A 15,229-nucleotide genomic window follows, 5' to 3' on the forward strand; every position below is an offset into this window, starting at 1 on the left:
GCGTATGTGTGTGTTATTCCCATTACCCTTTCCCCGCGTTTGTCTTTTGTAAGTAAATTATTTATCTCTAAGACTGTGTTCTGAGTCCTTGTCCTCAGATCTCGAACCTGTTTCACAACACAAGGACAGAGTCGTACAGCCTCATTATTAAATCTCACAGACAATAAGCATTCCAGTATTGTAGGCAGATTTAAGCAGAACTGTCATTTGACATATATTGCTGCAACTTACTGGCTCTGTCACGCCCATGCTATCGCCATTTCTCTACACACCTGATACAGTTACTAAGTTCAATCTCACTCCCCCTCACCATCCAGGACTCCATTGCAGAACCTCTGGTGGTGTAGTGAAGAAGCCCCTCTCACAAAACTCCCATGAAGTCTTTGACAGAAGGCAAAGTATGCCCACAGCTTTGCTGGCTATAATACTTTGAAGGATGCTATGAGGGACTGTTAATAGCTTTTAAATGATGCTGACATGTAACACTTACTAACAAAGGTAAATTATTTTAAAATGTAAAATTTATTAAACATTTTATAAAAGATAACTAAAACTATCTAACAGCACTTATGAATAATTAAATCAATAAACTAAAACAAAATACAAGCACATAATTCATATTTGGAAACTCTGGCTCCTAATACAAAGCACCCCAATTCTACTGAAATACATTGGGTTTTGACCTTGCACCATATTTAACTTAGAGTAGGATCCAATCAACTGGAAAACCGCAGCAAGATTTGGTATGCCAAATCTGCAAATAAATCCTAGATTTCAATGACTGAAAACAGAACAGAGACACATCAATCTGTAAAGGTTAAGCACTGCTGGTCCTGTGGGTGATGGTTCAGCTCTGCTGGTCCTTTGAGTGAAGGTGCAGTTCTGCTGGTCCTGTGAGTGAAGTTGGAGCTCTGCTGGTCTTGTTGGGGAAGGTTCAGCTTTGCTTTTCAGTGGGTAATGTTCAGTTCTGCTCGTCTTATGGGTGAAGAGTCATCTCTGCTAGTCCTGTGGGTGAAGGTGGAGCTCTTCTGGCTATTTATTGTAGTTATCACTGTCAGCCTACATCCAAATCCTAGTGCTAAAGGTGACAGCCAACATTTGAAGACAGACGTTCCAGAACCTGCTGTAAGCAATTCCCCAGGAGCTCTCCAGTCATAGATTCCTAAAGGTTGACTGCTACATCGCCCAGCCACCCTCACATGGTTCTATTTACAGTATGTGGCTGAATCAGAGACAATAAAGTCTTAGCTGATGTCTCTGGCTGAGAGTTGAATCCACTGAGTAATTCCCACAAGAGTAACGGAATGTGGCCTGAATTAATGTTCTGTAACATCTGGAGAAATTCTTGCAAGACTCTCTAGATTTATCAGTAATGAACTATAATACAGTAAATTATTTAGGGACATATTTTGCCAATGTTTAGTAGCAACAAATCCAGATATGAATGCAAGGTCTGGCAGAAAGCTAGATCTGAATCTGATTTCTGGTGGTGTTAAGTGCGAAATCTCCAATCCCAAAAGGCTGGAAATTTTTTTCAATAACAGAATTAATTTGCCAATATTCACTCCATTCCTGTCCTTGTGCTGTCATTTGCACTGGATTTCCTGCTGAAATTATTCACTGTTTTAATTAGTTTAATGATCAGGGAATAAACTTGGTGTTTCAGAATGTAATCTTATCCCATTCAACACCCACATAAAATTGACAGCTAATGATATGCTTTAATGATATGTGAATTGACTGACAACATTCTAGAAATGTGTAAATTTATAAATGAAATGCATATTGACAAGTAGTGTGAATCAAGTAATCATTGTTACTAAAAATCATAAACAAGAGGTCACTGTATGAAAAGACCATTAAATTCACTTACTGTGCTGGTGCAGGGCCAGAACGTGACATCAACATAAGTATTATGAAGAGAAATATCATAAACACAGCAAGACCAACCCAGAAGGCTATTACAATGGAATCTGGAAGAAGAGAATACAATTATATATAATACACCAACAATTATTAAAAAGTACCTTAAACAGGATCAAGTTTTTATTGTTAAGGGACCATCACAAAATCAAACACACAAATTTATATGTAACATTAGCAACTACTGAAATCAATTCTACATTCAGACTGAAGTACCTTCCCATTTAGGTGGACAGTATCAGAGATAGCAATAGCTAATGAGCCACCTTGAGAAAATTTCTTCTTGGTTTTTAGTTGCACCTCACCTTCAGATGTTTTTTTTATTATTTTAGATTCCAATACACGGAGAGCAACAATGAAATAACTTTCGTGAAATCAATGATCCATAGATCTGAAAGACCACGGGAGGCAAGTCTCTTTGGCTGGTCTCTCATGCTCCAATCCTGTAACACAGCTGGGGTGATCTTACACCTTATTGTCTATCTGCACTGCACTTTCTCTGTAGCTGTGACACTTTACTCTGAACTGTTATTGTTTTTACCTGTACTACCTCAATGCACTCTGTACTAACACAATGTAACTGCACTGTGTAATGAATTGACCTGTATGATTGGTATGCAAGACAAGTTTTTCACTGTACCTTGGTACAAGTGACAATAATAAACCAATACCAATCATGAACTACAAACTTATGATGTCCAATAGTTTATATGAAGCCTTCTGCACTGATTGCCACCTCCTCACAGATTGGCGATAATGACCAAAGTGTAATTTAACCAACAAGACATTTTTGTTTTGTTAGTGAGGTTGCTCCACTTGCAGTGAGTCTAGAGTGTAAAATTGCCTTAATTTTGCTGCCTGACCTACTGAGTTTTTCTATTTTTGCTTCAGTCCTCCAGTGAAGCAGCAAGTCATTTCTTCCAATTTGGCATACTACATTCATTGATCATGATGTGGTCCCTTTTACATTGGAAAAACAAAATGCAGACTGTGTCACCACTTTGCAGAACATGTCCATTTGGTACATAAGGATGGTCCTGAGCTTCCAGCCACCTGTCATTTTAACCCTCTGCCCTAGTCCCACTCTGACCTCTCTGTCGTTGTTCCAATGACGCCCAACATAAGCTTGAGGAGCAGCATCTCATCCCCCAGCTGGGCATGTTGCAGCCCTTGGGACCTAATATTGAATTCAATGATTTTGGGTAACTAACTGTTTCTTTGCTTCCATAGATGTTGCTGGATATTTCAGTTTCAATTTGCTCCTTTGTTTCCTTTCCCTTCTGTCTTTAACTGCTAGTTTTTAAAGTAATGTTTACCTTAACAACTTTGGACTGCACCCTTTCATAGATAATCCACCTGTTCTCTCCATCCCTCATGCTTGTTTTCTTACTATTCCAGTTCTGATGATACATCATTGACATAAAGTGTTTCTCCTCATGGACTGCCGAGTTCTTCCACAATTTGCTGTATTAATTCAAGGCTAGCTGTCCCTAGGAATCTGCATTTAAAGTCTCTGCAGTAACATTTTTTCAACTGTACACTGCTATTTCTAGTATTCTAGTATAAACTGCATTTCAAAAGTGTTTTCTAAAGCACACTCCTCTGCAAGTCAGCTGGCTTGAACAAAATTTGTATTTATTGACATAAATAGAATTTTAAAAAATCAAAAATCCAATGGGACAACAGTTTGTCAGCATGAAATATTTGGTTTGGAAACAGAATTGTATATTTTGATTTTCTGTTTAGAGTCTGACTAACTGATGCATCAGCAAGCTTTTATTATTTCTTAAATGTAAGCCGTTAACTAATATTTCTCCTTTTACTGATTATTGGCATCTAAGAAAATTAAACTGTAATGTACGCATAAATAAATGGAATAGATTAAACAATGACATTATTTAATAAACTAGAAATATTATTTCCACTTTTATCATTTGTGGAAGATTATAATGCTACTGCCTTATGTTTCCTGAATGATAATTGACTATTAAAAATAGAACATCATAAGAATTATGTATTTTCAGATTTTAATGTAAGATGCTGGTGTTTTTTAATCCATTCAAAATGAAACTAAGGTTGTGACAGAGGTGAGACAGACAGAAATTTTAAAAGAAGTTTTATCAATTTTATTTGATCCCTAATTGTTACTAAAAGTTGGGGCGAGTCACCATCTTGAACGTCTGCTGTCCATGTGGTGTAGGCTCTCCGAGTGCTGCTAGGCAGGGAGTTCCAAGATTTTGACCCAGTGACTATAAAGGATTATTGATGTATTTTCAAGTCAGAGTTGGGTATGACTTGGAGGGAACCTACAGATGGCAATATTCCCCATGTGCCTATTGCCCTTGAATTTCTAGCTTTGGGAAGTGCTACCCGAAAACCCTTGCAATTTGCTGTAGTGCACCTTGTAAATTAGACGTTGTGATGATGGTGTGCCTGAGGTTGATGGAGTGAAAATTCAGGTTGGTGGTTGGGGTGCCAATCAAGTGGTTTGCTTTTTCCTGGATGCTGTTGAGTTTCATGAATATTCCTGGAGCTGGCAAAAGTAGAGGGTTCCATTCACAATCCTGAGTTGTGTCTCTTATTGGTTAAAGAGGCTTTAGGATGCCAAGAGATGAGCCAGACACCATCCAACACTGATCTTCTAACCTTTTCTTGCAACCACAGTATTTATGTGGCTGGTCCAGTTAAGCATTGGTGACCCCTGGATGTTGATGGTGATCTGGAGATGATAATGCTGTTGAAGATCTTGCCACTCTTCTCATGGAACCAACTGTGTGTGTGTGTGCAGACAGTGATCATGCAATTTTTTTTTCAAGACCAGGACTTTTAGCTTGCTTATTACAGCTATTTTACAGTCCCTTGTGAAAAACAGGGAACAATGGTAAGCTACAAATAGAGATGATACAAAAAGTACTCGCATGAATTGGGGAGAGGGGATCATGTGTGGCTCTGTGAATAGATGTCCCTATGGAGTGAGGAAATTAAGCATGCCGGCTGTAATTAGGTGAATGAATGAATGAATGTGTGTGTCTGAGTAAGGGGGCACAGTGGGATAGAGAATATGAATAGGTCTGTGAAGAGAATAAGGGGGGTGGGGATGAAATGGAGACTGTGAATTAGTGGTATTTCAAGCATCAAGGTTACAGTTTAAGGGCTTAAACTATATAACGCAATTAATTGTTTACCACACTGTTACTAATGTTTCACAGTTCGACTTCAATCTAAGTATATTCAAAGAGTCATAGAAACATACAACACAGAAGGGTATTCAGCCCATCATGCCCATACAGGAATGGACTTTAGTTTAATCCTATCTCCAAGCTCTTGGTCCATAGACCTGTAGATTACAGCTCTTCAAGTGTTCATCCAGTACTTTTTAAATTGCTAAACATTCCCATTAAAATCACTTAGGTATTTCAGACTCCAGAGCCACTCACGTTTTTGGCCTGTGGACCTCCAGTGAAATGAATCGAGTGCAACATGCTACACTCAAATATCACAGCCTGTTTTCCAAAACCAATGTTTCTTTTTACCCTATTCCAATACTGACTCATTTTCCCTTTCTTCCTCAATCGTGATTTTAGACTACCTGAACACTCGTTCATGTGTAGATTTGTTGACAACAATACCAAAGGAATAATTCCTTAGAAGATAATTATCTTTTGAAAGTACAGTTAAAACTGCAAGGTAAGCTTTATAAATCTATTTCATAGAAGAAACACATTGACAAAATTGTTCAGTATTCATGCAATGCTATAAGACGGTATTACCCCTTGGGCCTGGTACATTATTTTGTAGAAAAATTGACTGACATGCAAAAGGCTGACAAAATACCTCCCTCTGTAACTGGATCTTTGCCTTTCTGATCAACAGACCACAATCAGTGAGGATAGGCAGCAACACCTCCAGCACAATTATTCTCAACACTGGTGTCCCACCAGGCTGTGTCCTCAGCCCTCCTCTCTACTCCCCATATACTCATGACTGTGTGGCCAGATTCTGCTCTATCTACAAGTTTGCAGATGATACCACCGTAGTGTGCCGTGTCTCAAATAATGATGAGTCAGAGTACAGGAAGGAGATAGAGAGCTTAGTGACATGGTGTCATGACAACAACCTTTCCCTCAATGTCAACAGAACAAAAGAGCTGGTCATTGACTTCAGGAAAGGGGGCGGTGCACATGCACCTGTCTACATCAACAGTGCTGAGATCGAGAGGGTTGAGAGCTTCAAGTTCCTAGGAGTAAATATCACCAATATCCTATCCTGGTCCAACCGCGTAGACACCACAGCCAAGAAAGCTCACCAGCACCTCTACTTCCTCAGGAGGCTAAAGAAATTTGGCATGTCCCCTTTGACACTCACCAACTTTTATCAATGCACCACAGAAAGCATCCTATCTGGATGCATCATGGTTTAGTATGGCAACTGCTCTGCCCAGGACCACAAGAAACTGCAGAGATTTGTGGACACAGCCCAGCACATCACGGAAACCAGCCTCCCCTCCATGGACTCTGTCTTTACCTCTCACTGCCTTTGTGAAGCAGCCAGCATAATCAAAGACCCCACCCACCTGGGTCATTCTCTCTTCTCTCCTCTCCCATCAGCAAGAAGATAGAGGAGCCTGAGGGCACATACCACCAGGCTCAAGAACAGCTTCTATCCCACTGTGATAGACTATTGAACGGTTCCCTTATACGTTGAGATGGACTCTTGACCTCACAATCTACCTTGCTGTAACCTTGCACCTTATTGTCTACCTGCAATGCACTTCCCTGTAGCTGTGACACTTTACTCTGTATTCTGTTATTGTTTTTACCCTGCACTACCTCAATGCACTCTGTACTAACTCAATGTATCTGCACTGTGTAATGAATTGATCTGTACGAACGGTATGCATGACCTCGGTACGAGTGACAATAATAAACCAATACCAATACCAAGACCAACAACAATTCCCATTTATGCACTACCTTTAATGTAACAAAAACATCCCAATGTGTTCCACAGGAGAGTTATTGGAAAAAAAATCCGATAGCATTTTGTAAGTATATTAAGGGCAAGGGGGTAATCAGGAAAAGAGCAGGGCCCAATAGGAAGCCAAAGTGGAGACAGAGGATGTAGACAAGATCCTAAATGAATACTCCTCGCCTATATTCACTAAAGAGAAGGATGTTGTAGTTGGAGAACTTGGGGAGGGGGACAGTGAGATTCTAGAACACATTATAATTAAAAAGGAGGTATTAGATGTCTTGGCAGGCTTAAAGGTTGCTAAATCCCCAAGGGCTCAAGAGGTGTATCCAAAGCTGCAATGGGAGACGAGGGAGGAGATTGCTGAGGCCCTGACAGAGACTGTTCAAATCTTCACTCGCCACAGGTGAAATGTCAGATGACTGGAGGGCAGCAAATGTGATACCTTTATTCAAGAAACGCAGCCGGATAAGCTAGGTAATTACACACCTGTGAGCTTAACGTCAGTGGTAGGAAAGCCATTGAAAAAGTTCTGAGGGACAGGATTAATTTACACTTGGTAAAGCAGGGATAGTCAGCATGGTTTTGTTGGGGGAGATCCTGACTAATTTAATGGAATTTTTCAAAAAGCTAACAAAATGTATTGATGAGGGCAGTTAATGTAATCTACATGTATCAGCAAGGCCTTTGACATCTCATGTGAGAGCTTGGTCCAAAAGGTTAGAGCCCATGGGATTCAGAGTAAACTGGCAAATTGGATCCAAAATTGGCTAGGTAATTGAAGGCTGAGAGTGATGGTGGAAGGCTGTTTCGTGATTGGAAGCCTGTGATCAGTGGTGTACCACAGTGATCAGTGCTGGGACCTTTGGTTTTTGTTATATACATTAATGATCTGAATAGGAATGTAGGAGGTATGATTACTAAAACTGGTATTGTTGTTGATAATGAGGAGGATAGTTGTAGGCTATAGAATGATATTGATTGCTTGATACGATGAGCAGAACAATAGCAGATGGAATTTAATCCTGATAAGTACAAGGTATTGCGCTCTGGGAGGACTAATAAGGATAAGATATCCACAATAGGGAGTACTGACGAATTGAGGAACTCAGTGTACAGCCCAAGGATCCATGAGTTTGCAGCACTGGTAGATAAGGAAATGCAGAAGCATAAGGGGCATAGAATATGAGCATTGAAGGTTATGGTAAGTTTTATAAAACACTGGTTAGGCCTTAGCTGGAGTACAGTGTAGAGTTCTTGTTACCACACCAGAGGAAGGCATAATTGCACTAGACAGGGTGCAAAGGGGATTCACCATGCAGTTGCTAGGATGGAGCATTTCAGTTACTTAGAGAAACCGGATTAAGAGTCATAGAGTAATACAGCATGGATACAGGCCCTTTGGCCCAACATGTACCTATCCAAGTGTTTCTTAAATGACACTGTTGCACCTACCTCAACCACTTCCTCTGGCAGCTCGTTCCATATACTCACCACCCTCTGCATGAAAAAGTTGCCCCTCAGGTCCCTTTTAAATCCTTCCACTCTCACCCTAAATCTATGCCCCCTAGTTTGGCCTCCCCTATCCTGGGGAAAAGATTGTTACCATATCTATGCTTCTCATAATTTTAAACATTTCTATAAGGTCGCCCCTCATTCTCATACATTGCAAGGAATAAAGACCTAGCGTGGCCAACCCCTCCCTATAACTCAGGCCCTTTAGTCCTGGCAGCATCCTCATAAATCTTTTCTGCACTCTTTCCAGTTTAACCACATCCTCCTATAACAAGGTGACTAACAGGGTGTTAAGCAGTGTTTATGTTCTTTGGAATAGGGGAAACTGAGAGGGGACATGATAGAGGTATACAAAATTATAAGCGACTGGCCGATAAGGAAACAAATTCAATAGTAAGTTTCAAAGGGACATCGGATAACAGCTTGAAGGAGTAAAATTGCTGGGAATTACTGAATTGTTCTGGAGCAGACTTATTGAACTAAATTACCTGCCACCTGAGACTAAGATATTTCTTCATTCAGATGTTATTGAATCTTTGTAATTCTCTACCTCAGAGGGCTGTGGACCACCCAGTTGCTGAGGCTCAGATCATTAGATCTGCAGACACTAAGGGAATCAAGAGGTATGGGAACTGGATGGGAATGTGGACCAGGAGTTTAATGCACAGCACCGTAGTGTAGCAGTTATCATAATGCTTTACAGCGCCAGCCACCCGGGTTCAATTCCGGCCACTGTCTGTAAGGAGTTTATACGTTCTCCACATGTCTGCATGGCTTTCCTCCAGGTGCTCCAGTTTCCTCCCACATTCCAAAAGACCTACAGGTTAGGAAGTTCTGGGCATGCTATGTTGGTGCTGGAAGCATGGCGATACTTGCAGGCTGCCCTCAAAACACTATACAAAAGATGCATTTCACTGTGTGTTTCGATGTACATATGACTAATAAAGATATCTTATCTGAAGAGCAGAGCAAGCTCAAGGAACCCTTTATGCTCATTTTTCTTAAATCTAAGATCCCTAAAACACTAATGAAAATAATTAATAAGGCTTTGAGATGTGAATAAGGAAATTAAGGAAACACTATGAAAGGATGCTACTCTGATCCACAAAGAATCCTAAGATCTCAAACAGCTACCTTATCGATAAAAGAACAGAAGCAGTCAAGGCTTGGGAGCACACAGAAGCACCAGATAAACAGCAGCAAGAGTGCACCTCCTCACAATCCCATCCCAGCAGGCGTCTCCTGCTCCATCTGTGGAAGAATCTGTGATTCCCACTTTGGCTTCGTCAGTCACCCCAAAACACTCAAAACTGGAGTGGAAGCAAATTATCCTTGATCCTGTGTGCCTGCCTAAGAAGTTTAACCTCTCAATCCATAATGTCCTGGAGCACCTGTCTCAATCCTATGCTCAAGGATTGTGAGTTAAACCAGACTTTGATTAGGAAGTGAGAGCAAACAATGAAGCTGACACTATATAATTCATTCAAAGTAATATTGCAAATATACTATTAATTTGAATTTATACCAGACATTTTTTTAAAATGTTTATCATGCAGAACATGCTGTGCTTGTTGAGTGTTCTTGATTCTGAAGGCCAGTATGTCATTTCAGAGATATCTCAACAATGAATTAAGACTGATTGTAGACTTCCCACTGATCTGCTAATGCTTACGCTTATAGTAAAGAAAAGGACAAAGAAAGATTCTATGTAGATTTAAACTATACTTTCTCAGTTGCCATATAAAACCCTCACATACCATAAACTGTCAAGTTCTACTCTCATTCATCCTTTTTATTTCAAAGATAAAGTCATCTAGAGATTATACCAGTGCAATCTGGCCTTTGTAGTTGGAGAAATGGAATACAAGAGGGCAGAAATAATGCTGCAGCTAATCTCTGGTTAGATGGCACTCAGACACTTTGACATCAACATCGCCAATATGAATAAGATGTCATAGGCAGGAAGTGGCCAGTTTAAAGAACAAGGCAGTACACCTTATTCTGAAGCGGTAAACCAGAAAAGGAATGCCACCTTCAACGGGTGAGCTTCATCATCAAGAATGAGCTAGTCTAACATCTCAGCAGCTACCCCTTCACAATTAATGAATGCCTTATGACTTCATTTCACTCTAACATTGCTCAAAGTGGAGAATATATTGAATATATCTCAAATATTGACAATCTCCAGTTTGTGCATTGGGAGCACACAGAAGCCCTAGATAAACAGAAGAAGGAGCACACCACCTTGCAATCCCATCCCAACAGGCTTCTCCTGCCTCATCTGTGGAAGAATCTGTGATTCCCACTTTGGCTTCGTCAGTCACCTCAAAACACATAAAACTGGAGTGGAAACAAATTATCCTTGATCTTGAGTGCCTGCTTAAGAAGAAGGCAGCCACATCTAGAGAACAGTGAGCATTTCTGGGCATCATGCATTAGGAAAGATATATCTTCCTTGGAGGGAGTCAAGCATAAATTTACCATAATGATACCATAATGAAATTACAAGCAGAGGTAACAAAAAGTAGGCCTGTGTTTGCTTGACTTTAGGGGAGTGTTCATTTCAAAATATTAAGGAGAATTCATGTTAGACCAAGATAAATCAATATCTCCAGATTGTGGAGTCCAGGACAAGTAGTTGTAATCTAAAATCCAGGCCTTACAAGAATGGCTATGAAGCATTTCAACACATAAAAGGGTGGCAGAAATTTTGATCTTTTGGAAATGGCAGTTGATACCAGATCAATTGTTAATTTTAAAACTGAGATTTTTAGAAGTTACCGGAATGAAAAAATACAGGGAAAAGGTGGCTGTTTGAGGATATATCACTAATCAACAGTGATTTTACTGAATAACAGGGACCGGCTTTAGGGGTTAACTAGCCTCCTCCTGTTGCTATGTTCTACAAACACACTAAGAAAAAAAGTAGCAATGCATGACACACCTTGCATTTATATAGGGCTTTAATGAAACTTCTTGAGACACTTCAACAGAGCATCAACAGTAGGCATTGAGCTCTGTAAACTGAGTGGACAAGATGATGAAAAGAGGTCTAAAGAATGACTATCAAGGAACATTTGGGAGGAGGAGGGACAAGTGGAGGGTTTATGGATAGATACGTTCAGAGGTGAAGATTTAGAGGGCTGAAGGCACGGCCATCATTGCAGCTGTGATTAAACTGAGGATATATACGCTGGAACAGAGAAGCCCCGAGATCCTGGTCCATCAGAACATACCAGCTGGGCAACTCACCTAATCTGTCAATTCCATTAGAAACTCAGCATCCATCCTGAACTGATCCAATTCCACCCTTTAACTTCGTTGTAGTTTGCAAACCCAACACTTTAAAAAGACATCGAGTGGTTGAGATGGAAATTAAAGGTGTACCACGTGGTTTTGAGCGACGGGCTCCTTCCCCGCCATCCTAAAAACCTGATTTACGCACAGCCGAGTCTTGCTTCAGTGTAAAAATTAAATTACTTTACAGCAAAGGTTACTTAGAAATCAGTCCTTCGTAGCTCGTTAATATAAAAGCGATCAACCAGTTACAAACCTTGACATGGTTAACTGATTCGAAGGCACTAAATATGTTATGTTGCCCGATAAGTCTCCTTAATAAAAATCCATGCTAGTTTACGGGGATACTCACACTTATTTGCTTTGAGTCCGTCAAATGAAACATCGAATTCGTAATATTCGTAATCGAACTCGTAAATCGGGTCGTTAATGAACAATTCCTCGGAGGAGTTTCCGAGAGCGACAATATTTCCGACCTCAGCCATCCTGTAAATGCACGCAGACCCAGACAGCTACAGCACACGGAGAGAAAAGCCGCTCAGCTGCTGCCCCTCCGCTTCAGTCACCTAACTTGACGGACCGAAGTAGACAAAATCTCAGCCCTGCCACAAAGTCCCTGATGCCGTCGCTGCCACTGTATGAGGTGGGAAACGATCTCCCTCTGCTGGCCAACATATCTCTTGCAGTCGTTGAAAAATCAAAATAAAAACTGCAGATGCCGGAAATCTAAAACGAGCAGAAAATGCCAGAAACACACATAGCAGGTCAGGCAGCAACTGTGGAGAGAGAAACAGAGTTAACGTTTCAGGTCGAAGACCTGTTTCACTGACAGTAATAATCTCAGCATCTGACCGAACCATCAGGAAAACCTGAAATGAATCCCCAAGTACTCAACACAATGCAAACGACACACCTCCAGGTACCACTACTTAAACCCCACTCCGATCCCCTATCGGCTCAGCGTGCTTGGCTGTGCAGCAAAATGATTTTATTACGATGATGCCTTTTTCCAAGTAATCTTAACTGTTGGCCCATTTTTCATAAATGTGCTGATTTTAGGCTGAATCAAGGTTTTGCCCTAATTTGTATTTCACTGAAAAAAATCAGTGTAACCTCAGATGTATTAAAAGACATTTAAGTGCAGAAATGCAAATTAGATTTTAGACATTTAAACAAAAAACTGTTTCACTCCAGAAAACATAGATATTGGGGAACAAAGAGAGAACAGTGAACTCAAGACATCGGACAGCTTTGAATGGAATTTGAGTGGATCTGTATCTGCAAATAGTGAGAGTGGGGTGAATATGTGGGTTCTGGATACTATCAGCTTTATTTCACTTGAACTGTAGGGGAGATAGTGAAAGAAATTTAAGATGTTATTGTGCATCCTGTGCTCTCAGAGTGAAGGCATGGAAGGATAGTAAGATTTGCATGACCCAAAAGCTGTACAGCAGAAATATTTTTCAGGCATGACTGCTGAAATTAGGTACAGCAGCCACTTTGCAAATGACAAAATTCCACAAACAATAATGTGATAATGACCAGAAAAAAGTCTTTCAGTGTCTACCCTTCTTCAAAATAGTCTATGTGGGTCACCTGCAACCATACAGAATTAACTGTATAGCACATGGGATTATCAGTCATGATTCACTGAAACTGGGCTGAGAAGTAGCAGATGGAGTTCAACCCAGATAAGTGTGAAGTGGTTCATTTTGGTAGGTCATATATGATGGCAGAATATATTATTAATGGTAAGACTCTTGGCAGTGTGGAGGATCCAAGGGATCTTAGGGTCCGAGTCCATAGGACGCTCAAAGCAGCTGCACAGGTTGACTCTGTGGTTAAGAAGGCATACGGTGTATTGTCCTTCATCAATTGTGGAATTGAATTTAGGAGCCGAGAGGTAATGTTGCAGCTATATAGGACCCTGGTCAGAACTGTGCTCATTTCTGGGCTGAAGGACCTGAATTGTGCTGTAGGTTTTCTATGTTCTATTTTCATACAATTCCACTGACATTTCCAATAATGAACTTAAAATCCTTAACAATTTTGCAGCAACTCCCAAATAGCGTTGGCTGATTATTTGTACAGCCTCTGACACCAACTCTTTTTGTTAAGTCATGACTTAAACTAACACTGCACACTCATCTCATAATAACCTTATATCAGAAGTATAACAAAAAGAAAGGCAGAGCTCTTTTCTATCCTAGCTGAGCTATTAGATGATCTCTCAAAAAAGGTGAGGAATCAGAGGGAGGTGATGGACAGGGTGAGGGAGGGAAAGAGACAGGGAGAGGAGGCCATAGGAATGAGGGAAAACAAATGGGAGGGGGGAAGGGAAAACATAAGGGAATGGTTACCAGAAGTTAGAGAAATCAATGTTGATGCCTGAGGTTCCCACCTCCTTCCCTTTTTTTCCCATGGTCTACTGTCCTACCGGTTCCTTCTTCTTCAGCCCTTTGCCTCTTCCACCTATCACCTCCCAGCTTCTCACATAATTCCCTTTCATCTACCCCCTCCTCACCCACATACCTTCCCCCTCTCACCTGGACTCGCCTATCACCTGCCAGCTTGTGCTTCTCCCCTCCCGCCACATTTTTATTCTGGCTTTCCGCCCTCTTCCTTTCTAGTCTCGACCTGAAACATTGACCTATTTCCTTCTATAGATGCTGCCTGACCTGCTGAATTCCTCCAGCATTTTGTGTGTGTTACTCCATATTCCAGCATCTGCAGAATCTCTTGTGTCTCTGTACAACCTAGAATTTGTTTTCTCTTCTCATTTTGCCTGCTTTTTCTCTCTTATTGTCCAGAAAAAGGAAATGAAGGTCAGTGCTGCAGATCAGGATTTTCTCATGTTTCAAGTGCTGGGCACTCTCTGTTGAGAAGTTTGCATTGCAGTTATTGATCAGTGATTTCCACTCAGATCTAAAGTGCTAAGGTAGCATTTATGCTGGTTTCCTTTCTGTTTTTGCCCACTGTGATTAAGTGAACAAGTAAGTTGTGTGTGTACCTCATGTTCCACAGAACATGTTTCATCACATCTATTACTCAATGCAGTTTTGGAACTCCTGATAAAGGTGGTTATTTGTTTGGGGAGAACCCTGTTACATGAAATTCCACAATGCAGTACCTTCTGCATAATGGTTTCTACAAAGCAGTGACAACTACCAGTATTAACTATATGTACTGTATATGTCTTTTGTTTTCACGTTCAAATGCAATCATTATTTGTTCAGTTTTATTAGCTAATAGATCAATGAGCATGTATGTTACCTGTTTATCCTAAAATATAGAAATACCAATAGCTGAAGTTTTTTATTTTGCCTCTCCCACCTCTAATGAGCACTTCCAAAATAAGTTACTTTTTTTACTTTGATACAAAACCGAAACCCAAACCTGTTTTAAGATCTTGTCATTTGGCAAATAACTCTTGTGCATAGGAAATAATGGGCTCTTGTTAATTTTACAACTCAGATAGTAGGTAAGCATAAAGCTGATTAAAATTAATGTACAAGTTTATTCT

General features: G+C 40.4%; 1 protein-coding gene across 4 annotated transcripts in view; it reads right to left on the bottom strand.

Moving 5' to 3' along the window:
• LOC127569532 (melanocortin-2 receptor accessory protein 2-like) overlaps nt 1-15,229 on the bottom strand; it is a 38,014-nt gene that overhangs the window by 11,965 nt on the left and 10,820 nt on the right. For all 4 annotated transcript variants that reach the window (XM_052014260.1, XM_052014262.1, XM_052014259.1 and 1 more), the window contains 2 exons: nt 12,059-12,482; nt 1,874-1,973 (listed from right to left, as the gene is read on the bottom strand). In XM_052014260.1, the coding sequence (XP_051870220.1) occupies nt 1,874-1,973; nt 12,059-12,191 (233 nt within the window). In that variant the 5' untranslated portion in view covers nt 12,192-12,482. The remainder of the gene's footprint in view (nt 1-1,873; nt 1,974-12,058; nt 12,483-15,229) is intronic.

This window comes from Pristis pectinata, chromosome 4 (assembly GCF_009764475.1).
Source record: "Pristis pectinata isolate sPriPec2 chromosome 4, sPriPec2.1.pri, whole genome shotgun sequence".
Classification (NCBI taxonomy): Eukaryota; Metazoa; Chordata; class Chondrichthyes; order Rhinopristiformes; family Pristidae; genus Pristis; species Pristis pectinata.